Source organism: Sceloporus undulatus, chromosome 8 (assembly GCF_019175285.1).
Source record: "Sceloporus undulatus isolate JIND9_A2432 ecotype Alabama chromosome 8, SceUnd_v1.1, whole genome shotgun sequence".
In the NCBI taxonomy this organism is placed as follows: Eukaryota; Metazoa; Chordata; class Lepidosauria; order Squamata; family Phrynosomatidae; genus Sceloporus; species Sceloporus undulatus.
In genome coordinates this window covers 30,824,755-30,849,833 of record NC_056529.1, presented here as the reverse complement: position 1 = coordinate 30,849,833, position 25,079 = coordinate 30,824,755, and the positions used below count along the sequence as shown (strand labels likewise).

Sequence of the window (25,079 nt, the reverse complement as noted above, 5' to 3'; positions counted from 1 at the left end):
TAATGGTTATAATGTTGAACTGGGGGTTGAAAGATTCAATTTCAAGTCCCACTGAGCCATGAAACTCACTGGGTGACTGTGGGCCATTTACTCTCTCAACCATCAGCTAGTGAAGAAATTCATCAGAGGGCGAACTTAAAACAGTCAAATGATGAATGAGCAATGATGAATAATGTCTTGAATAACAGCAGCCCTGCACTCTGCACTGCAACACTCACTCAGTTATGTTTTTAATATCACAAATAAATAAATGGGATTAAATATAGCTAACTAAACAACTAATAAACAAACAGAAATTTGGGAACTATTCTATTCCTATGGAAGCATCAGCAGTAGAACTATTGACTCCAATGAAGCAACATGCAACAAAACTACTCAAGAAAAGAACTAGAATGACGGTTCAAAACAGAATTGTTAAAAGGAAGGTACTTGCCGTGTCTCGGTATTTTACAAAAGTGAAGCAGATGTTGGCCCATTCCGATTTCATTTTCTCCATGTTTTTCTCTAAGGAATATTCCTTGCTGGCTGCGGCTCCTATAGGTTCTAACCTAGATGGAAACGGAAATTTTAAAATAACTAAATATAGTGAAACACATCTCAGATTTCATCATTTTGTAAACTGAATTTATGTAAGTGTTCCATGGTCACAATTTTTGTCTTCCAGGTTTTCAACATCAAGCCTGACTTCTTTAACTTTCTTTAGTAATTGTTCCAAGTCTGTTGTTGTTTTCTGCTAGTAGTTTGGCATCACTTTGCCAGATCATTCTGAAGCAAGACCAAGATCCTTCCTGATAAATATCTGACACTAAAAAATCCAAACTGAGCTGTAAAGTTTTCTGATTGTCTTTACATATTAGCTGTAAACACACACACACACACAATTGTACACACATTCAGAAAACATTAAATAGATATTAAAGGGTTTTTTTTTCTTCATTCTTTTAACACAGATCTGGATAGCCTTCAGATTGCATGCTTACCATGGGTTCCTTCTGGATGCCCTCCCAAAGAACCTCCCTGCCACAAAAATAGTTCCAATGAAAATAAATGGTTTTTTCTGCCACTACTAACAATTTCCCCCTTAAATCCCTAAAAAAGAGGATTTATAAAACTGGATGCATTTTTTCAGTCACATAAGATTTTATCTTCTAATACTGTTGCAGCTGTGGTTTGTCTTAGGAGCCAAAAATTACCCCAAAGACCTCCCAAACCTGCTCACCCCTGTTTTAAAGTGTACAACAAATATCCCAGAGAGGATTTCTTACTTCTCAATATATTTTGAAAGTCCATATTCCAACATATTCATGAGGGAAGTTGTTTCATCCGGTCTGATCTCATATCCAACTACATCGCTAATCTAAAAATAAAAATGTGTGAGATTGAAAAAAGTAACCATAATATTCAGTCAGAAAAGAAGTTTATACAGGGACAGTCATACCAGTTTATATGCTACAAGGCTGTAACAAGTATTGAAAGTATATGAGAATCTTTTTTTTTAATGATAAAAATGTTTTGAAGGGAGAGAAGGAAGGCAGAAAGCAAGGAATGGGGAAGGGAAAGGTATATCAGTATTTAGAACAAGTTTTCACTATCCTGTATTCCTCATATAAGAGAAAGGAGACTATCTCCTTACCCATTTTCTGGTACTGATCCCAATATAGACTTCAGTTTCTAGAAGACTCTTGCCAGTATGGCAAGTGATGAGCGATTCTGGGAGTTTTTGTTAAACTATACAGTGGATCCTTGTTATACGCTGGGGTTTGGTTCCAAGATCCCCCGTGTATAACAAAATCCGTGTATGCTCAAGTCCCATTAAATATAATGACACAGCAAAATGGTGTCCCTAATAAAAAATGGAAAATCAAGGTAAATGTATACTTTTTTGGAACATTTTCAAACTGTGTATGCTTGAATCCGTGTATAAAAAATCTGTGTATAAGAAGGGCCGACTGTATTTAGAGATCCACAGGGTGGGAATCAATGCATTAGGTCAATTCACCACTTATATATATTCAGTTCAAATTCAGTCATACCATGTGCTGGCATGACCAGCTTCAGTCTGGTGGGAAGATCAGCATACACTTTTCATTCAAGGAGTTGCAAATACCGTTGTATCAAAATAATTCACACAGCCTTGATTGACATCTTTTCATTGTACAGTACCTGCTCCCAGTGCCTGTCTTTCATCCCACGATTGCAGGCAATAGAGAGGACAGGGAGGTGCTGTTTGAATTTGTCAATTTTAAATTTCACATTTTCTGCTAAACGCTTAGGGCCAGGAAGATCCACAAAGGTCTTGGTCAACTTGTATACAGTCCTCCACATGTTTGAGACCTCCTCACTGATTTCTTCAGCATTCAACTGTGCCAGAGGTCCTGCATGCAGAATCAGAAAAGAAAACAAGCATTCTGAATATTTCAAAGCACCTGGAGAGATTCATTTTACCAGATGAAAGCTTTGAAATTGCTTCGATGGGAAAAATATATCTTACCAGACAAAGACCATTTCCATGTAGAAATGATTTTCTGACCAGTGCTTGCCTGGGTGTGAACCATGGGCTTTTCAAATACATTTTATCTTTATGAGCATATAGATTGACTGATTGATTTGTTATACCCATATCTTGCTTTGCTTCTAATGAGCTCAAGAAGATCTACATTGCTTTCTTCCCTTTTATCTTTACAGCAGTCCGGTCAGGTAAGTCAGGCTGAGAAGAAGTAATATTTCCTGGCACAATTGGGCCTGGCTTCTGGATTTCTCAACTCCCCAATCCCTAACCAATTCAACATTTTAATCACTGTCCCACACTGGTTCTGCTGTGCAAAAGTTGGTCTCTTTGCTTTTCATAAAAAGCACACACAGTATATTTCTATATCTCCACCAAAATCAAAATAAGAAGCCTCCAAATAAAAATCCCCAATTTCGTTGAAAACAATTTATTAACATGAACGGATCCTCACCATTCATCCATTCCTCAGACTTTACGTGGAAATTATAAGCAGTCACCCAAAGCTGCTCAAAGGGCTGTTTGTGTGTGATAATGGTCTGAAGTAGAGGAAACTGACTTTTCTCCCGTTCAAGTAGTTCTTCTTCCTTATTAATAGCCTGGAACAAAAAAAAAGGCATTGTTTTTGTTTTCAAAATTGATCTGTTCAACAAAACACAAAGTATGTTTTTTGTGGGTTTTGTCGGGCCGATTGGTGGCCATGTTCTGAAGAGTTTCTTCTCCCTGACGTTTCACCAGCATCTGTGGCTGTATATATATGTATATATACTGTTGGTTGAGGAGAAGTGATTTGCATGTTAATCTATGTATTGTTCTGTTGTTGAATGGCAAAGCCTCAGGGTCTCCATTTAATTAACGGTCACATAGCCCCCCCAAAACCCACAGAAAACTATGGATGCCGGCCATGAAAGCCTTCGACTTCACACAAAATTATTAGTTTGTAAGGAAGCTTCAAACCAAGTCTTTTCTTGACAATAAATCCCTGGCCACAAGGGTGGAGAACTGTGGAGTGGGTGAGGGTATCCCCCCTCCGCCCCTCTTGTGAGCCACACCTCTGCATTTCAGCATACTGTAACATTATTTCCAACTGCCATTTTTGCCAACTTTTCAGAAACATTTAAAGGGGGTGAGGATGAGAGGTAAACCTCTACATTTTCAGCCAATGTTGGGGAATTCTGGCCTGAATTTAAGGTGAAAATCATCCTCAAACCAGCACATGAGGATGAAGGGTGGCTGGGAGTCTTCACGGCCACACTTTCTGGTCCAAAGGGCCACATGCAGCCCATGGGCCACACTTTACCCACTTCGCCTCAGAATCATAGAATCATAGAGTTGGAAGAGACCACAACAACCATCTAGTCCAACCCTCTGCCATGCAGAAACTCACAATCAAAACATCCCTGACAGATGGCTGTCCAGCCTTTCTTAAAAGACCTCCAAAGAAGAAGACTCCACTACTCTCTGAGGGAGTGTGTTCCACTTTCAAACACTGTCAGGAATGTCCTCCTAATGTTGAGGTGGAATCTCTCTTCCTGGAGCTTGCATGCATTGCTCCGTGTCCTGTTCTCTGGAGCAGCAGAAAACAAGCTTGCTCCTCCTCAATATGACATCCCTTCAAATATTTAAACAGGGCTATCATATCACATCTTAAGCTACTCTTCTCTATGCTAAACATACCCAGCTCCCTAAGTCTTTCCTCATAGGGCACGCTTTCCAGACCTTTCACCATTTCCATCATCCTCCTTTGCTCAAGGCCATAAGCTCAAGCCCTGTGTGAGATTTGCAGAAAAGTGAGGCCTCAAACCTATATTTCCCAGATGAGCACTGCACCACACATGTTCACACTAACTTCACATTGGCATGTTAGCACACCTCTTATATTTTCGTGAGGGAGGGAGGAAATGTCTCCCTATCTTTTCTTCCTCCCATACATAATGGCATAAAATCAATTAAGTAAACAATGCAATTGCAAATTCCTCCCTATCAAGACTAACTTCATATTCTGCCAGGGCAAAGTCCAAATTCTTAGACAACTCATTAAATTTTTCCACGTTGTTCTTCATTTCTTCCATAGTCATGACATCCTTCTTTCGGAAACTTTCAACTTCTTTGTTGTAACCTTCGAGGATAGCTTCAAACTCTGAGCACCTATTTGAAATCAAAAAGAGCCAAACTTAGTATCATGTTAAAGAATGTTCTTCAACTGAAGTAAATTAAAAAAAAAAATGAAGTGACGAATGAAGATACTTCAAATTTACCTTTTGTAAAAGAAAACATGATGCAACATTTCTAAATAAAACAAATACATAAAGGATCTATAACTCAACTTTGGATATACATTTGGATATAAATGAGATGTTTGGGTGGTTTCTGTGTTAACATGGTCCTAAATAAGGACTGATGTTCATATGTTCATACATAAACAATCCATCCTCTGCATTATTTTAAACATATTTTCCAATGAAATATACACCACCACCATCCTCACTATTATCATCTTGATTTATATCCTGCCTTTTCCACAAAATGGGGGCTCAATGTGGTTCACTATTTTAAAAGTATAATTTACCTAAAAAGATACAAAGACCAACATTAAAATACAATTCACAGCATTAAAACAATTGAAAACACACAGAGAAATATAATAAAAAGCAGTTAAAATAGTTCACTAAAAACAATTTAGCATCCTCTTAAAGGGCCTTTCCTTAAAACCTTCAGTTCTAAAAACCTATTGGAATAAAAAAGTCTTCGCTGGTTGATGGAAGAACAGCAAGGATGGGGTTATTCTGGCTTTCCTGGGAAGGGAGATCCAGAGCCTAGTGGCAGCAACAAGAAGTCTATCTTGCATTCCCAACAGGGATGCCTATAAAGCTATAAAGCTCTTTCTAAGGATCTTGGGGCAGATGGGATCATAATAGATGTTAAATAGACTGGACCAAAGCCATTTAGGGCTTTATAGCCCTTTACTAGCACACTGAATTGTGGAAATGTTTTGCATAATTGTGCAAAACTTCATTTTTGTATGCATTGACCCTAAAACATATTTAGCATAATTTTGAGGTAAGAACGATATTATTAAAATCAGAGAGATGGGGGTGGAGACCCTAAAGATGACTGTATTACAGTTTGCATATGAGTCCAAGGTAAATCAGGTTTGTTCATTCAAATACATGCACTCAATCAAACCCTCAAAATCTCTAGAAGCCATTTCATCATACCTTTTTACCAAAGCAAGTTCTGCATGATCCCGTCTATTCATCAGTTGGTTCCTACTGGCATCAAATATTATCTCAATTTCATCCGGCCAATGGAGAACAGTACTGTTTAGTTTTATATCATCATCTAGGAAAAAAGTTTGCCTTTCAAAACCATCTTAAGAACATGAAAATGACAGAAGTCTAATCCAATTTGTTTTTATTTTATGGTATTTTTAGAGTCAAAGACACCCCTTCCCAAAATATGGAGCCAGCTTCAAAGCCACAGTTTCTGTCTGAACAAAGGGTACAAAAAGCACTTGTTTCCTTGCCTGGAGCTAGACTTTAATGATGAGTTAAAGCTAGATCCATATTGATGGGTATTCTTTCCCACTGCTTTCAGGAGGAATTTTTTTGAATACAAAGATCTGCTAGGGATAAGACAGAGAAGTAATGCCCTCTGCTTCCATAAAAGCTAGAGAAAGCAAACCAGCAAGAATCTGGAAGTGGCAAATTGCCTCCCACAAGATTCCTCACCCCCACCTCACTCTGTAAACTTAACTGGGTGACCATCCCAATATCTTAATGTCACCCTTGCCATGGTTCCATGCTGCATACGTTCCGTTTTGGTTGTTTCGGTACATACCAGGGAGGTCAGCATAGTCCATCAGGAACTCGAGTCTGTAGATCGCCTCCCTAATTTCACGACGCAGCTTAAAAACAGTAACATCGCTGGATTTTTTCAAATAGGCCGTGAGCTCGACAAGCTCCTCGGTGGTCAAAGGCACTTCGCTGACTTTGTCTGCAATTATGTTGTACTGATTGCAAATGCTACAAACAGAAACAGAAGGCTGTGTGTAATTTCACAGGCATCCAAACATATACAAATATTATTTGCAGCAACCCTTCATGTTCTATGGGGGTTTTTTGCTTTCTTTTATCTGTCTGTCTAACAACAGAATTAACTTTTTAGATGCCATGTCTGATCTATTCCAGACACTTTTCAGCATCATTGTGACTAATATCAGAGAGCAGGAGAGTTTGATGGCACTAAGGAGGAGGTAGCCTGAGTACAGGGATTACACCTCCTCTCAACACAAATGCAGGAACACACTGCTTTGGTAGCGACTTTCATGAGACAAGAGATCAGCACTGTCCCCAGTTCCATGGTCTAAGGAGATTGCCCTGATCCCTCCCCTTTCTACCCTTGAAGATTTCACCAAATAATAGAGCTAGGTATGGGTACCAAATGCCCTCAGAATACATACAATCCCATGTTTGAAGCATTACTAGAACCGTCAGAACCAGGCCTTTGAAATTAACCAATGGCATCATGAAGACATATTCTCTTCTCTCTTTCTGAAAGCAACAAAAGAACCAATTTCCATGCACTTCTAGTTAAAGTCATAATCTCTTTACTTGAGCATACCTTTGGTTTACCTCCCTGTTTTCCTCCACTTCAAACTCAATCAGTCTGTCTTTCAGCCGCTGAGTCCGTCTGCAAAGCTCTTCATTCAGCTTTAATGCATCAAGGCAAAACATGGCCAGAGGGACAGTAACATGCATGGAGGCAATTTCTTTTTTCAGCTTTGTCAAACTATCGATTTTCTGCAAAAGAAATCCAGGATGCCTCCTTGGGGACATGAACTTCAAGTATAACCTCTCCAAGAGCCAGTCCTTGCCAATATTTGTTCATTCCTCAGCAAAGGTTGCTTTTAATCATATAATAAATACCTACCAGCACAAAATCGTCCAGATCATGCCTTTTGCTCAAAAAATCAGTCACGTCTTGTTCTGCGTTGTTATTCAAGAGGTCGCTGTATTTATTGTACACGTTTAAGTATCTTAAATATAGAAAAACAGGAAAATAGAAATGATCAAAATCAGCATTAGTTAATTATTAAGAATAAATACTTTAAGAACAAAAAATGACTGCAACCATCCTGTCAACCTCTAAGTTAGGTTGATGAGATTTTTTTATTTGGCTATACACTAAGAAATGAAGACCAGCAGAGCTCCTCCAGCTCTATCCTCAGATTCAGAGAAAAATGGTCAGGGGCTCAGGAAATGTAGCCACAAAATTATCACTCTTGCCACCCAGCATTTGTCACCTGTGGTACCCACCTCACTTTGCCCAATCCATCCTTGTGGAAGCATATGCTTCTGAGCAGATGCTTGGTCCAGGATATTTAAAGGTAAAGGTAAAGGGTTCCCCTTGACATGAATGCCTAGTTGTAACCAACTGGAGGGTGCAGTGCTCATCTCCATTGCTAAGCCAAAGAGCTGGCATTGTCCAAAGACGACTCCGGTTGTCATGTGGCCAGCATGACTGTATGAAACACTGTTAACTTCCTACTAAGGTGGTACCTATTTATCTACTTGCATTTGCATGCTTTTGAACTGCTGAGTTGGCAGAAGCTGGAAGTAGCGATGGGAGCTCAACCCATCATGCAGCACTAGGGCCTCAAACTGCCAATCTTCCAACCTTAGGATTCCAGAACTAAAAGAGTCAGCAAGATATAATGGTTTGAGCTAGGACTCTGGAGACCAGGGTTCAAATCCCCCCTGGAGCAGAAAAACCCACTGGGGGATCTTGGCTGGAGTCACCCTCTCTCCGCCTCTAAGGATAGCAATGGCAACCCCCCTCTGAAGAAACCTGCCAGGAAAACCCTATGATAGATTCGCCTTAGGGTCACCATAAGTCAAAAATCACTTGGAGGCACACAGCAACAACAACGAACAACCAGAACTATGTTCACAAGTCTTTTTGCTTTTTGCTTTGGGTAATTATATTATATTAATATTAATAATATTATTTTAATTCAGTTGGGATAATAATAATAATAATAATAATAATAATAATAATAATAATAATAATGTTTATTTATAATGACCTTTTTACCAAAGGGTGGTACATCAGAACATATACAATAAAAAATGAACAATAAAACACAACACTATATTAAAATACTAAAATAATATACATATAATTATATTATATACACACACAAACACACACACACACACACACATATACTACTGGTATGCTAAACACAAAATCCTCATCAGTTGCTACCCACCTCGGCAACTTAATCTGACGAATCGAAGAGGAAGGTCTTCAACCCTTTACAAAAGTGAGTAAGATCCTCTTCCAGTTGGAGGTGCAAAGAAAGACTGTTCCACAAACGTGGAGCCAGATACTGAAAAGCTCACAGCCTTGGCAAAGCTGTACTCACTGGTGGAACTGCCAATAATCTTGTATCTGCAAACCTTAAATTTCTATATGGCATGTGCCATGCTAACCTTCTAGAACTGAAGACTTTTAACAAAGAGCTGCATTGTTTTAAGTTGCATCGTTTATACATCAAATATACTTACTTCTGTGGACCAATCAGATTGCGCTCAAATATCTCAGCAGTTTTTTTCACATATTCTGAAACTAAAGTTTCATCTTCTTGGACAGTACGAAGAATTAGGTCATCCCCTTTTAATTCCGGGAAAAGTTTAACTTGGACCTAAAAAATACAAGGGGAAACCCCACAGCAAAAATAGGGCAACATAATAAGATACATGTAACATTATTTTTATTGAAAACATTGAGGCTCTGCTTGAGTTACAGGCAAATGTGGCAAACAATCACACATACACATCCTCCACAATTTTTACAGCTGAATCTTATATATCTATTCAGAAAAAACCACTGGGACTGAGATTTCCCTTTAAGGAAGTTTGCATACAGCTGAAGTTTTGATTTAAAGAATAACTGAAGTCATGCAGTTAGATCCAGACTGAGGCTGTATCTGCACTACAGAAATAATGCTATTTGACACTGCTTTAACTGTCATGGCTCAATACTATAGAATTCTGGCATTTGTAGTTTTGTGAGATATTTAGTCTTGTCAGACAACTCTGGTGCCACAACAAACTACAAATCCCAGTATTCCTTAGCATTGAGCCATGGCAGTTATAGTAGTGTCAAACTGCATTATTATTTTTGCAGTGCAGATTCAGCCTAAGTCAGACTTAGATGGGTCACTCTGAAATCAATGAGACTCAAGTTTGCAACGACTAATTTAGGTACCACTGATTCCAACACATTTACTCTAAGCTTGGCTTACATTTGGATCTGACCCATACAGTTTTACGTATTCAAGATTACATTTCAGTTGGCACTTTGGGCAAAATGAGACATGGCCTTCGTCACATGGCTTGACTTCTCGATTCCACCCATCCAGTTTTTTCCTCTAGGCACTGATCTAAGAGTTTGCCAAAATAAACACACTGTCATTTACTTCTGAATAAACCTGTGTAAGATCACTTTCTTAAATGCCATGTTTTCATACCTTTGGAAGTCCCTCAGAATTCTTTAGGACTCCCATGAAGCAGCGGTAGATTAAATCCCAGCAAGCTCTTGTATCTGGCTCAAATATAATGTTGGGGTCCTCCACATCCAGTTTAATGACTAGTATTTGTGGTATAAAAAACTGCATTTCATGGTACGTTTCTCCAAAGTCATTGCCATCCTCAAGACAAAGAAAGAAAGAAAAAAGTATGTCTGATGAAGAAGGTGGAGGGAAGCAGAAAGAGGGGAAGGCTGCATGGCAGATGGATGGACTCTGTTAAGGAGGTCAGGGATATGAATGTCTAGAAACTAAGCAGAGTAGTGGAGGACAGGGGTCTGGGAGATGTCTCAACCACAAAAATCAACTTGAGGGCAGTTAAGAACAACAACAAAATATTAATGTTGTTAATAAACAGGTACATATATATGTAATGTACTTACAAGTGTACGCGAGCAATAAAAATATTTATTGTGTTGTAAGTCACATTGCAAACCAAAGTAATATGTTCTGCTCTGCTTACCTTGTGAATCTTAAAAAAAGAAAGGATGTCTTCTAAAGAATTAATGACCATCTCCCGTAGCTGTAACGACATAAGGATTGCTACAGAGGCAAAATATTCTTCTATCTGTTGAGAAGAGTCCAGATCATTCTGTGGGGCAAGATAGAGCCAATTGTGCTTCTGCTCGATAAAAAGATCTGCACACGTGGGAATCCACCTGTAATAGATAAATTACTTTTATCTTACTAATCTTGTTTTATTCTGTAGTCCCTTTTTATCTGTGCTGAGCTATGACCATAATAAAGATTCTATTCTATTCTATTCTACTTATCTTGAGTGCTAATTCCTTTAAATAATGTGTTGGGAGGCTACCTTGGGGACTGTGCATCCAAAAGGTGGACTAAAGGTATCTGAAATAAAAACCATTGCCAAATGCAGACCATTTTTGAGTTGTTATTGTATCATCCTCGTTGACATGAAAGACATGATGGAACTGTGCAAGAATCCAGCATTTGAAGAAACAAACTTAAACCTCAAACCCATGGAAGGACATGTGTAAGGATCTTAGCACCTTCTAAAACTTTAGTGTAAAATGGTTAGAAAGGACATAGCTCAACATGAGCCCGATTCTGATCAAGCATGGCTCTGTTCCTGATCTTCCAGTATAGTGGCTCATATGCGGTCTTGAAGAGGTTCTGCGGGTGCCACCCATATTTTCCTCTCTTGGGTCAAGCTTTCCCTTCGGTCTTTTAGGGTATGTTCTGAAGGGTATAGCTGGGGAGGGGCAAAATGAAGGCACTGCCCTTCTAAAAAGAATTCTTCACCCTTTTCCTTCAGTTCCCAGATTTCTAGCATTGCACACTGAGATGGTAAAAATCACTCACATCTTGAACTCTTGTATTTGCCTTTCCTTGTTAACTTCACAGAATCATAAATTTGAAAGAAGAAGAAAACCACAAGGGCCATCAAGTCCAATCCCCTGCAATCCAAGCATTCTTGACAGATTGCTATCCAGCCTCTGTTTAAAAACCTCCAAAGTAGGAGACTCCACCACTCTCCAAGGGATTGTGTTCAACTGTCAAACAGCTTTTACCATGAGGAAGTTCTTCCTAATGCTTAGGTAGAATCTCTTTTCCTGTTGTTTGAATCCACTGCTTGATGTCCTATTCCCTGGAGCAGCAGAAAACAAGCTTGGTCCATCCTTAGTATGACATCCCTTCAAATATTTAAGCATGGCTATCAAGTCATCTCTTAACCTTCTATTTCCCAGGCTAAACATACACAGCTCCCTAAGCAGCTCTTCCAGACCTTTCAATGTTTTGGTCACTCTCCCCTGGACTCTAATCTATTAAGGTCATTTTTAATTCTGATCCTTTTCTCTATCAATTATCCCTCCTAATTTGCTGTCATCTGCAAATTTGATATGCATGCTCCCTATTCCATCATCCAAGATGTGCACTGGGCTCAGGACAGAACCCTGTGGCACCCCACTAGTCATCTCTATACAGGATGAAAAGGAACCATTGGTGAGCACCCTTTGAATTCCATCAGTCAACCAACTACAGATCCACCTAACTGTAGCATTGTCCATATTTTACAAGCTTGTTTGCAAGAATATCATGGGGGAACCTTGCCAAAGGCCTTACTGAACTCAAGATATGCTACATCCACAGTATACCCCTCATCTACCAAGCAAGTATGATTTGTCTTGGAGAAACCCATATTGACTTTTAGTGATCATAGGATTCCTTTCTAAGTGCTTGCAAACTGTCTATTTAATGATCTGCTCTAGAATCTTACCTGATACTGATGTCAGGCTAACTGGGTAGTAATTATTTGGGTCCTCTTTTTCCCCTTTTTGAAGATGGGGAGAACATTTGCCCTCCTCCAGTCTTTGGCTAAATCTTTTCTTTGGATGCCCAACTTGTATCTCTATATGATCAACTGAACTTTTAAGTCACCACAATGTTAAAAGTTTGGGGTTGGAATAAAATTTCACTAGACGGCTCATTTTGTCTCCTACCCCATAGCTACATCCTGTCTAGCATACTCCCTTTTCTCAAGCTTTGAGCTCAGGAAGCAAGTAATAGAAGGCAGCCATGACTACTTTTACCCCGGTAAAATACCCTGGTATCTCCCATCAGTTGTATCTGGCTCTACCTACTACCAGAATGCATATCTCGACAGATAACAACCAGAAAGAAAAGATGGTTTTAATATTACTGAAGGATAGAAAAGACAGCTCCTTGGACTGAGGTGAAAAGGAGTAGTACAGTGCATCCCTCAACAGATGCACACACACACTTACTTTATAATGACAATACTAGACATTCTGCTTTGACAATCTGTTGCTTGAAAGTAGAAAGCTGCTTTTGAGTCCCATATTGGGAGAAAGGCAGGAAATAAAATAAAATAAGATTCTGACCTGTTCAGAAGAATATCATGAGCTTCCTGACAATGCTTTTGGACCAACTCTTCAAATTCATTGGGCAGTAGTGGCAAATCACCTGCAAGGATTTCCTTGGTGCGAACAAACCTGAGTTCACAAAACCTAAAGGGAAAAGGATGCATGGCTACTATGAACACAACGTGATGATATAATCCAAAGATTACATGGAGCTATAATAATATCAGTGCCTTTGAGTAAGTAAGAAATGAGTTTGTTTCATGTCCGGATTACGGATGTTCTCGAAGGAGGCAACTAGTTCTTTTAACAGTTTTCTTCCTGCTGTGGCAAAGTGTTTAAAAACTACCTGTATGCCACACTTTAAAGAATGCACAGTTTTCAAAACCTATTTGCAGTTCAGGACATTTTCTGCACAAAATTGGCACGTGGATTTTTGCATAGAAAACAGGATTATTTTGTGCAAGAAACAGTACTTTCTGAGAAGATGTTGGTTGCAGATGTTGCAGAAGCTGGGGACTTATTCTACAGTTTTGGGGGGCAGAAAACACCCCTTTATAGCAAGTACATTTCTGTATCACATATCAGTGCACTTAAACACTCCCTTTGTGCACATTATGGCATTTTCTGCATTCTTTTTGTGCAAGAAAATGCTGTTTTCTGCACAAAATGAACATGGATGGATTTTGTGCAGAATAAATTCCAAATTACAAAGATTCCTGTCAATCATGGATTTTCATCAAGTAACACATTTTCCCATTTTTTTAAAAAAAATATTTTTGGAAACAATTCACCAAAATAATGCACAAAATTCTTTACAAATAAGATAGCATGGCCTTGGTAGAAAAAAGACTGGGAAGTCAGAGACAACAAAACTAACAGATTTATTATCCTCACAACAATTACATGAGACATGTAAAGCTGAAAGATTGTGGTTCGTCCAAGATTATCCAGAGAAACAGAATGCATGAGAACTCATAATGATGTAATGATGTGTATCAAAAAGGTTACAGAATTTAGTTTTTTGAAGCAAGGCGACTTACTCTGTAAACCAGAGGCGTTGTAAAGTAAGCATCATAGGATTAATTGTGAAGAGGTGGCTTTCATTCCAGATTTTCACTTCTCGGTAGACTTTGTGCCACGGAACTGGTGCACGGATCACTCTTTGTGGGAAAGGTTGTGGAATATTGTATATAAAAAGTCTTTTTCTCTCATCTGGATCCATTAAGATGTAATCGACTAGAGTACAACCATATAAGGCAAAGAAAGAGTAAAGCAAATGAAAGAACAAACACAAACACAAAGTCGTCAATATTGTTGTCATCATCCTCCCCATCCTGGGGTGGTTCTAGACATGAGGGTTATAAATGGACAACAGTGTCATCTGGACCCCTCATAAAATTATATTAAATGGCATTTTCTATTTTCTATTTGTAAATCTCCCATGTTAGCACTGTTTCACCCATCTTTCTTATCTCTAACTAAAGATCTTTTAAGGAAAGTAACGAACAATAACTGTAAAATGGCTTTTGATTGATGAAATGTGATTTCTGCCATCTGGAAGCACCCACCATTTTTGAAAGTAGTACAGTACCCAAATGTGTACAATGGAACCTACAAGGAGCAAAAGCAAAAGCTCCTTGTAAGTTGTGTACTTTCAAGTCATTTCTGACTTCTTTTGAGGCCGTAAAAACACCAGATCTTGTATCTCGAGCCAGAACCTGCTTAAAACGGAGCTTGCGTAATTCTGATACTCAATTTACAGTAAATAACTTACTTTAACTACAGCTTATTCTGGTGCCCCACCAAATGACCATTCCCAGCATTCCATAGCACTGAGCCATGGCAGTTAAAGTGATGTCAAACTGGATTATTTCTGCAGTGCAGATGCAGCCTACATGATAACTAAACTTCTAGAGTCACTACACATCAAATTACTTTTGAGCACTTACCAATGTTTTTCATGAGCCAAATCTGATAATCATCTTGAATCTCTTCTGTCAAACTCTTCAGTAAAGCCTCCAGATTTGGACTGTTGAGAAAATGACTTGGGATATGCTTTAAAATATTGTCCATCACATGTTCATCCTGTGGTGCCAGCATGTCTTTCCGGATGCCTTTATGGATGTAGTAACAGTATCGCTACAACCACCCCAAAAAAACACAGTAGACAGAATTATCATTATTAACTAGAGTGTAATACTGTACCAGAAATTCAACTTGTGAGAACTGTTAAAATATTGCAGCAGATCTTGTTTGACCCCTGACTCTCTTGTGGAACAAAGGCTGCATCCACACTGCAGAAACAATCCAGTCTGACATCACTTTAACTTCCATGGCTGAATGCCATGCAATTCTGCGAACTGTAATATGTTGCGGCACCAGAGCTCTCTGAAAAAGAAGTCTAAAAGTCTCACAAAACTACGTTTCTCAGAATTCCATAGCACTGAGCCATGGCAGTTAAAGTGGTGTCAAACCGGATTATTTCTATACTGCAAATGTAGCCAAAATCACAATCAAAAGCTGCCAGGACTAAAACCAGGACTACCTGCCTCTCTCTGCCGGATTATGGTATGAAAGAATGAGTGATGCTGAGAAATAAAAGACTGTTCAAGTTGGAAGGTTACAACCTAAAATTTAGATAACATGTCCAGGAGCAACCATGTTGGCCATATAGCAAAATACAGTAACATCCAAAATACACAAAACAGTGATACCTTTATTGAATCAACCAAAATGCACAATATACACGTTGCAAGCTTTCAAAGCTCCATTGGCTTCTTCATCAGGGAAAAAACACCTTTGTCTGATGAAGAAGCGAGTGGAGTTTTGAAAGCTTGAAATACGTATATTTATCCAAATCTGATTAAATCTGTCATGGGCTGTGTGTGATTAGTTATCAATGTAGTCATACAAACCTTTTATAGAAGAGAAGCAACAACTAAAGATAAATGCTTGAGGTATCAAGATTTCTTGGAGTTTTGTGAAGGAGGATATAAAATTAAGGCGGGAGGGAGGGCCTGAAAGAGGAAGTCTATGGTGCACTACTTTGTGATGCAACAGGATCATTTGGAAAGGAACTTCCAGTATGTGTGTGTTATGATGTAGTATAATTTCTTTTTCACTAACCTTCTGATTTTTGGTTTTAGAAATGGCGTCCCTACCTCTAGATCAGTATCGGTAGGTAACTCTTGTTGCTTGTTTATCTCCTCCTCATGGTAGAGCATGACAACCAGCTGTTCTTCTGGAGTCAGTGGAAGGCTGTCAGAATAATGAGGAATTCCTACCGCTGGGATTTCCTGATCCATCTGTAACAAATCCGAACTGCATACTTGGAGTGGTTCTGTAGCACTGGAATTAGAAGCCATCAGCATGTGAGAGAATAACCATAAATATAAGTTTAGACAGCCTCGGTCATATTATGCTTTTGCCATCCCTTAATTCTGTGATGTGGAAACAGCAACCATATTTATGAATGTACAATGTACATTAGAAAAATATGCATACAATTAATCAGAATTTTATTTGTTCTTCACTGATCTAAAGAAGCATGCTTGCATTTGTGTGCAAGGAGTAGCAAAATAATAATAATAATAATAATCAATAGAAAGAAAATAATAAAAGATAATAAAAAGGCATATCCCATCCATATACGTATAGATGGGCATCGTCAATCAATTTGTAAAAGCATATAAAATTTAATACAACAAGTCACATAATATCTGCAGTAATAATGGCAGCTATAGTTAATTTTACAAGGTTTACTGTATCTGTTTCAAATATCTTATACCGAGAGTAATAGTAGCTGCAAGGAATTTAGCAACTCTGGTGGTTATGTATTTGTTCCAGTCTGCTAAAAGATATTTGAGATAGAACAATAACAAACTAATCTACACGCCTGTGTTTTGGCACAAACATATAGTTTTATTATTCATTCTGTTCAAATGTGTGTTCTATAGAAATATGAAAGGCGACCATTAATAGGTAAAAGATACGAGCAGTAATTACCCTCTTTTAAATGTTGGCTCTTGCCAAGAAATAATTTCACATTCCTAACTTCCTATGATGCCCTGTCTCTATCTAACTCAATAGCTTTTATCTAACTCAATAACTTCTAACTTCATGGATGAAACAGAAAGATCTCATTGCAGCAGCTCAGAATGAAAAGCAATTTCTTGCTAGAACTGCGTTCAGTCTTTTTCAACATTATAACTACCCACATGCCCACATCCCCTCAACCACCTGTGTTCCGTTACCAGCTAACCCATCCATGGGTTTACAAGTGATAAATTCACAATACCTCTCAGGTTCAGCATCTGTGATTCTTAAAGAAAGTTTTGCCTTCTTCTCAGAAGGAAGATATTCTTTTGGAGCTATGAGACTTGGTTAAGGAAAAATACTGGTGAAGAAAAAGAAATGACCCACTCCAGGCCAATGAACGAGCCAGATTCAACACATGCATTTTTATTAAACATATACTTACCCGTTTACCTAAAAAGTAGGACTGGAGGAGCTACTTTATATATTAAAAGAAGCTCACATTTCAAAAACAACTTTGGCATCATTTCCTGACTTTCCTTATTAACTTAACTGCTTTTAGACTCCTCACAGTTCTCAGTTTAGCTCTGACACCAAACATGAGCTGAACTGGGAAGGTTGAGGAGACTGAAGCAATTCAATAGTTAAAACCAGTTTCGGGGGAACATGAGTGAGAGAGTGCTACTCCACTCAGTTTATATCCATGGGCTTGCCAAAGACATCTGGGACTGTAGGAACTGAAGACCTGACTAGACTGGCCTTTGGTTTGATCCAGCATAGCAATTCTTACAGTCTCCAGGGCCCAAAGGCAAACACAGAGAACAAGCAGCTCTTAAATATGGAGCACTTGTATGTATCTTTTTAACTTCTAATTCCACTCATAGCATCCCAGCCATGAATACGCATGTGACACTTGTGGGCAGCTCTCAGTGTCCCCATAAAGTCAAATTAGCACGGATGCTCCCACCCCCCCTAGAACAAGGTGTGAGTTCACTTTTAGCATGTAGGATACGTGAAAATCCAGCTTTCTGTTTTGCAGGTCCAAATATCTTCTTTGCCCTTACAGGTGAAACTATCTTCTGTAAATCCATCATCTTCAGGTTGCGTGCTGTGAGAGTGTAGTTGTTGGCAATGGAGTCGCTTGGGCTTCGGAAATAACGTTGCTCTTTGAATGGAGCTGCCAACATCCAGGATGCTCTCTGCATCAGAGTGGGGTAATAGCTGCTCTTTTGGATCATCTGAAATGTGAAGGGGGAGGAAGGATTAGCAAAACTCTCTGGCAGGTTCCCAAAAAACAAAGTTTGGTTGACTATGATCCAAAACACACAGCAGGAATAATTCAGTTTGAGACCACTTTAACTGCACTGCTGGTTCAGTGCTAGGGACTCCTGGGAATTGTGGTTTATCGTGGCATCAGAGCACTCTGACAGAGAAGGCTAAATGTCACACAAAACTACAGGGGTACCCCGGGTTACGAAATTAATTCGTTCCGCCGCCGCTTTCGTAACCCGGAATACTTCGTAAGCCGAAAAAGCCATAGGCGCTAATGGGGAAAAGCCGCGATTTCGTGTGAAATAGCGCCGAAAAGCACCAAAAATTTTTTCATAACCCGAAATAACCTTCGTAACCCGGAACAGTTTTTTTGAATGGATTTTTTTCGTAACCCGGAAATTTCGTAAGGCGGCGCATTCGTATCCCGGGGTACCAGTGTATAGTTCCCAGAATTCCCTAACATTGAGCCAGGGCAGTTAAAACAGTTTCAAACTGGATTAATTCTGCAGTGTGTTTTGTACCTATGCCTCCCAGAATACTCCAGCCAGCATGGCCACTGGCTATATTTATTAATTGTTCTAGTCCCTGGCTAGAAACAATAATGTTATATTTCCTTCCAGCATTAAATGGCAATAAGACCAGTCTCTCTGTTGAGCCCAGAGTGGATGTAGCCTGTAACCAGGGCCTACATCAAGAGTTTGCATTGCTGCAAAATTGTTAAGACCCACAGCTTTCAGGCAGTCCACTGCTGAAAGAAACAGACCTCTGGTCTTGCTTCTCCTTGCTATTGCTGCTTTTTCACCTCTCCTTTTCAGCCACAGACAAGAGCAAAGACAAAGGAGAGGACAAGCAAATGTGACATGGGAAGAAGCTTTTGCCTACCTGATATAGTTCAGAAGGGTCTACTGCAGCCGAAGGAGGCAAAGGTGGTAATTCTGGTATTTGTTTGGCATGGCTCATATTATAGATAGAATCATTCTGTACCTAAGGATCATACAAAGTAACAGGAAAACATTCAGAAAGCCTGTAAGAATTAGGAAAGTAACACAAAGCATGTCTAGATGCAGACACTAGCCTTTGTTGAAGATACATCGCACACATGAAGTCATTATGTGGACACATCCATATCCAAACATTTGAGAATGCAATAGAATGGAAAGTAAAAGATAAAATACAATTAAACACAATAAAGTAAGTTCTTGCCAGTTTCTGAACTAATAATTTTCAAGCCTGACAGTGCTGATACATGAAAAGGTCTATGATCTTCTTCTCCATCATGTACATCATATGCATACACAGACACAAAAGGAAAGTTCTCATGAAGATTATCTTTAGGGGAGAGTGACTAGTGAAAATCATGGAGGATGGGACTGTCACTGTCTGCTAGTTATGACTGCTGTATATTAACATTAGAAGCCCAATGCTGTGGAACAAAAGCAGGAGGTTTCATTGCATTCATATTCTGTTTATATGCTTCCCATAGGCATCTGGGTGGCCAATGGAGAAACAGTATGCTGGACTAGGGAACCAAATCCAATCCAGCAAGAGTTTACACTGGGTGGCTTTTAAGATCTCTTCCAAATGTATTATTCTATAATAGGCAACAGATCCTCAGGAGCATCTCAGGAAAAGACTTTCCATCCTTCATGGTCTGATCCATAATTTATTCTGCTTGAGTTCTGCACTTTAATATAAAAATGTTTTTCTTAAACCCAGATATTGAGAAGAAGCTAGTAACTGTGCAAAGAAATAGAAAGAGGAGAAGCTGTTAAATATGGAAAGAAACATTAAAAGATAATCCTTTTGAGGCAGCTCATCTCTCCTATGCAGATAAACCCGCAAAGCCTACTCCTCAAACTAATACTTTCCAGTTATCGTACTTCATCCGTATTAAAGCCAGCACACTTCATAAAGACCAGAGACTCGCCAACACTTAGCCATGAAGCTATTAAATGTAGCTTCTGAACTGCAAAATTAGCAGCCAGGAAAATCGAGGACCGTTAACTAGAAAAGAACGGCTTTTATGCAAGGTATTCAAATCCCTTTGAGCATATTGTCTCCTTCTCAGAGTCCCAATATAACTAGATCACATGTATTTGTACTCACCCTCACAATTTTGGCATCCTGACTTGGATTCATGATGAACTTTGGCTCCAGCTATGTCTGGACTGCTTTCAGATGAGAATCAATTTCAGTGAGAAAGTCTTAGCTGAGACTCGGTTTGCAATAGCTGGAAGAGAAATAGAATTCAAAGAGCTCATTTCAGGCCAGACAGTCAATCCAAGACCCCACAGACCCTATTTCTGTACTTTCCAAGGCTGCCAATTGGAATGAAATCCCCTCCCGTATGTTCTATCTGACCTTGCCAAATCTATACTTTGTATCCAAGAATTTCATTTTTTGGAAGGAAAAAAAAATCCCAAACAGTGGCTTTTTAAACCACTTTCCTAATTGGATACATTTACACCCTTCTTTTCAGAGATATATCCTCAAAATGTGGCCTGCAAATAATACAGCAAGCAAAAATAAATATGCAAATAGACAGTATCAATATGGAAGAAATTGCACTAACTTTGATGTTTCTTGAAAAAGAACATGGCACATGTTTCCGTTGCCTACTCAGGAAAGACTGCTTTAATTAATAGACGTATAGTATAGATCAAGGGAAGTAATAGCCCCACTCTATTCTGCATGGGTCAGGCCCCACCTGGAATATTGTGACCAGTTCTGGGCACCACAAATCAAAAAGGATGTTGAGAAACTGGAGTGTGTCCAAAGGAGGGCGACTAAAATGGTGAAGGGTCTGGAAACCATGAATCCCTATGAGGAAAAACTAAGGGAGCTGGGGATGTTTAGCCTGGAGAAGAGATGGCTAAGAGGTGATATTATAGCTGTGTTTAACTATTTGAAGGGGTGTCATACTGAGGATGGGGCAAGCTTGTCTTCTGCTGCTCTAGAGAATAGGACCCAAAGCAATAGGTTCAAACTACAGGAAAAGAGATTCTGCCTAAACATTAGGAGGAACATCTTGATGGTAAGAGCTGTTTGACAGCAGAACACATTCCCATAAGTGTGACAGAGTCTCCTTCTTTGGAAGTTTTTAAACGGAAGCTCAATGGCCATTTGTCTTGGGTGCTTTGGTTGTGTATTCCTGTTGTTGTGGTTGTTTAGTGCCCTCGAGTCAGTTCTGACTCATGGTGACCCTGTGGGTGAGACACTTCCAAGTTTCCCTATCCTCCATTGTTCTGCTCTGTCTGAAAACCCATGCCTATGATTGAATCCATCCATCTTGCTTGCAGTCTTTCCCTCCTACTTTTCTTCTCTACCTTTCCTAGCAGTACTGTTTTTTTCTAGTGATCCATGTGGTCTAAGTACGATACTCTCAATTTGACCATCTTGGCTTCCAAGGAGAGTTCTGGTTTGATCTGTTCAAGGATCCATTTGTTTGACTTTTTTGTCTGTCCATGGTACCCTAAGCACTCTTCTCTAGGACCACATCTCCAATGCGCTGATTTTCTTTCTGTCTCATTCCTTCACTGTCCATCTTTTGCATCCATACATGACAATGGGAAATACTATTGCCCACACAATTCTAAGACTTACCCTGACCCTGCACTACTCAAACTTCATCTGTCCTAATTTGTCACACCTATTGCTTGTTGTTGTTAACAGCTTTCAAGTCGACTTTGACCTATAGCAACTCTATGCATAGGTCACCCTATCCTCAACATCCCTTCTCAGCTCTTGCAGATCCAGGGCTGTGGTGTCTCTGATTGAATCTATCCGTCTGATATACAGTCTTCCTCTTTTCCAGTGCCCTCAAACATTATTGTATTTTAAAGGGGGTCCTGTCTTCTCATGATATGGCCAAAATATGACCACATCAGTTTAGTCATCTTTGCTTAAGGAAGAACTCAGGCCTGGTTTGCTCTAGGACCCATTCATTGGTCCTTTTTTTGCAATCCACAGTATTTGCAGAACTCTTCTCCAGCATCACATCTCAGACCAGTTGATTTTGTCTGCTTCGTGCCAAATGAAAACCTTGCTTCCTTGCTTTCTCTCCCCTTTTCCTTTCCACCCATAGACAGCTCAGATTGCTTCCTCCAGATTTCAGCTGGTTTTTTATCCCTGTCGGATCTGAATTACCTCTGCAGGGAGGTTGTGGGCTTTGAAAGAAGCAACCAAGCAGTCCCTGTGAGAAAGCAAATCCAAAGTTATCCTGTTCCTTCCAATTGCAATACCTTTACTGGATGCAACCACACAGTAAGTGAAAATGCAAAGGAGTGGGATGGAGGTCGGCTTCTACCTGTTCCTGTCCTAGTTACCTGTCTCTGTGCTGGTTGCTTCTTGCAGCTCAAAAGGAACTTCTGTGTACGGCATTCTCTCTTTCGCTTCTCAGCCTGAGTAACCAGGGTGACAGCATTATGGTCCCTAAGCAACAACACAAGAGTCTTCTCTCTTCAACACCCCCCTCCCTCCATTCACTTGGCTGGAACAACTACTTCTATGGCTGGCTGTAAAGGATAGTTGCTGTAACAACTTCCAGAGCCATTCTGATATGGTAGGTAGCTTTATTAATTCAGTATAAAGCCAAATGCTTAGTGACAATTCTAGCAGATAGCAGACGAACATAACTGACAGCAAAGGGAAAGTTTCAATTGTTGATACATTGTTGTTGTGTCCTTTCAAGTCATTTCTGACTAATGGCAACCCTAAGAGTTTTCCTGGAAGCATTTGTTCAGAGGTTGGTTTCCCCCTGAGGCTGAGAGAGTATGACTTGCCCAAGGTCACCCAATGGGTTTCCATTACCAAGCAGGGATCTGAACCCAGTGCCCTAATCCATCACTCAAACCACTGCACCACACTGGCTTCTGTTGATACTACAGAAGCATAAATAGCTGAAGCTGCGATGGACACAAAAAGCCTAAGCACCTTAAAGGCACCGGATCCCATCTGATCTTGCAAGCTGAGCAGATCAGCCCTGGTTAATACTTGGATGGGAGGTTCCCAATGAATACCAGGTGTGTAGGCTAGATTTCAGAGGAAGAAACAAGCAAAACCACCTCTGCATATTCCATGCCTAAGAAAACCCTATTTGACACCCATGGGGTTGCAATAAGTCCACAGGGAACGTGAAGGCACTCATACACACACAAGATGGATGTGTACTTCCTGGTCCCAACGTGGGATGTATTCACTATGTACCAATGGTTAAGGGGAGGGAGTGCATCATGTGCTGCTCAGTCTTTTCCACTGAAAGGTCTTGGACTGGCCCTGCCGCATGAATGTGTCCTGTTCCTCTTTGTGTCAAAGTTCTTTGATATTACTATGCTAAGAGGACTGCTTTAAAAATTTAAAAGAAATCATTTTAAGAGTTAAAACAGTTATAGGTTAACATATAACAAGTTAAAAACACAAGCCATTAAAATTTATATAGCAGGACATCAAAAAAAACCAGTCCTTATCAGCTTAAAAGGCCTGACTACACAAAAGCATCTTTACCTGGGACATGATAACCTCATTTAAGTATTTGAAGGATGTCATATTGAGGATGGAGCAAGCTTGTTTTCTGCTGCTCCAGAGAATAGGACATGAAATAATGGATGCAAGGTACAGGAAAAGCGATTCCTTCTAAACGTTACGTCCTGACAGTGAGGGCTGTTTGATAATGGAAGATGCTGCCTTGGAGAGTGGTGGAGTCTCCTCTTTGGAGGTCTTTAAACAGAGGCTGGATGCCATCTCTCGGGGTGCTTTGGTTGTGAGTTCCTGCATGGCAGAATGGTTGGACTGGATGGTCCTTTGGGTCTCTTCCAACTTCATGATTCTATATTCCCACATGATAGCATAGGATAAGATGGCCTTTGGGATCCCTTCCAACTCTATGATTCAATACATAGTTCCGTTAACAAAGCCTCTGATAAAGAAGCTTCTTATTACAGTTTTTTATACAAAGCCTAGCCCATCTACCTGCTTTTCTTGTTTTCTGTCTAGCTGGAAGTTTTCTGCAGCATTGACTTTGGGAGGACGGTGAAGTGGGACTGGAGCAAGACAGACTTTCAGAGTTGGCTTGCAGTGGTGGCGGGTCTGTAGTACACAATGAAATACAACTTCACCAGGGAAAGAATTAACTGCAGGTGATCTTATTGTAGTTGTGTGTGCGACAGACAAGCTAAGAACTGTCTCCAGAAGCACCTGCTAAGCAAAACAAAAAGGGGAAAGCAGGTTAGCCCTCCTCACAAGCTACCCTGGAATACTGAATACTGTTCATCCCTCCATATTTGTGACTTTGCTATTTGCAGACTTGATTATTCACAGGTTTGATTAATATGTTCTCTCAAGGAATATCTAGGTCCTCCAGTGCAACTTTATGGTCTACTTTAACTAAAAGTTGCCCTATCTTTCAGTGAGGTCCAAAACACACTGCAAAAATAATCCAGCAAAGCTGTAGTGGCAGAAGAAACTATACTTCCCAGAGTCCCATAGCCTTGAGCCGTGGCGGTTAAAGTAGTGCCGCAACAAACTACACTTCCCAGAATCCCATAGCCTTGAGCCAGGGCAGTTAAAGTGGTGCCAAAGTGGGTTATTTCTGCAGTTATTTCTGCCCCGTTGGCTGCATCCACACTGGAGAAATAACCCGCTTTGGCACCGCTTTAACTCTTTTTCTGGCACAAGGAGGCTATGGAATTCTGGGAGTTAGAGAGTATGTTGTGTGGGGGTCCAGAGCAGAGCTTTCACTCTTTTTCTGCCACAAGGAGGCTATGGAATTCTGGGAGTTAAGAGTATGTTGTGTGGGGGTCCAGAGCAGAGCTTTCACTCTTTTTCT

At 39.8% G+C, this 25,079-nt stretch overlaps 2 protein-coding genes across 3 annotated transcripts in view; one reads left to right on the top strand and one right to left on the bottom strand.

Moving 5' to 3' along the window:
• Positions 1-20,486, bottom strand: part of DNAH3 (dynein axonemal heavy chain 3) — a 65,254-nt gene extending 44,768 nt beyond the window's left edge. The window contains exons 1-20 of the mRNA XM_042437848.1: positions 20,363-20,486; positions 19,139-19,240; positions 17,997-18,222; positions 17,247-17,319; positions 16,111-16,297; positions 14,899-15,088; positions 13,990-14,185; positions 12,968-13,093; positions 10,564-10,759; positions 10,044-10,223; positions 9,079-9,215; positions 7,439-7,544; positions 7,130-7,308; positions 6,347-6,531; positions 5,725-5,848; positions 4,501-4,654; positions 2,961-3,105; positions 2,164-2,375; positions 1,266-1,357; positions 434-548 (exon numbers count right to left, since the gene is read on the bottom strand). Of these exons, the coding sequence (XP_042293782.1) occupies positions 434-548; positions 1,266-1,357; positions 2,164-2,375; positions 2,961-3,105; positions 4,501-4,654; positions 5,725-5,848; positions 6,347-6,531; positions 7,130-7,308; positions 7,439-7,544; positions 9,079-9,215; positions 10,044-10,223; positions 10,564-10,759; positions 12,968-13,093; positions 13,990-14,185; positions 14,899-15,088; positions 16,111-16,297; positions 17,247-17,319; positions 17,997-18,222; positions 19,139-19,240; positions 20,363-20,395 (2,958 nt within the window). The 5' untranslated portion in view covers positions 20,396-20,486. The remainder of the gene's footprint in view (positions 1-433; positions 549-1,265; positions 1,358-2,163; positions 2,376-2,960; positions 3,106-4,500; positions 4,655-5,724; positions 5,849-6,346; positions 6,532-7,129; positions 7,309-7,438; positions 7,545-9,078; positions 9,216-10,043; positions 10,224-10,563; positions 10,760-12,967; positions 13,094-13,989; positions 14,186-14,898; positions 15,089-16,110; positions 16,298-17,246; positions 17,320-17,996; positions 18,223-19,138; positions 19,241-20,362) is intronic.
• Positions 20,487-22,734: 2,248 nt separating this feature from the next.
• Positions 22,735-25,079, top strand: part of LDAF1 (lipid droplet assembly factor 1) — an 8,790-nt gene continuing 6,445 nt past the window's right edge. The window contains exon 1 of one of the 2 annotated variants that reach the window (XM_042438709.1): positions 22,735-22,817. The gene's annotated coding sequence lies outside the window, so the exon portion shown is untranslated. Of the gene's footprint in view, positions 22,818-24,990; positions 25,036-25,079 lie in introns of those variants that run through there. The other variant, XM_042438711.1, reaches the window with a different exon arrangement.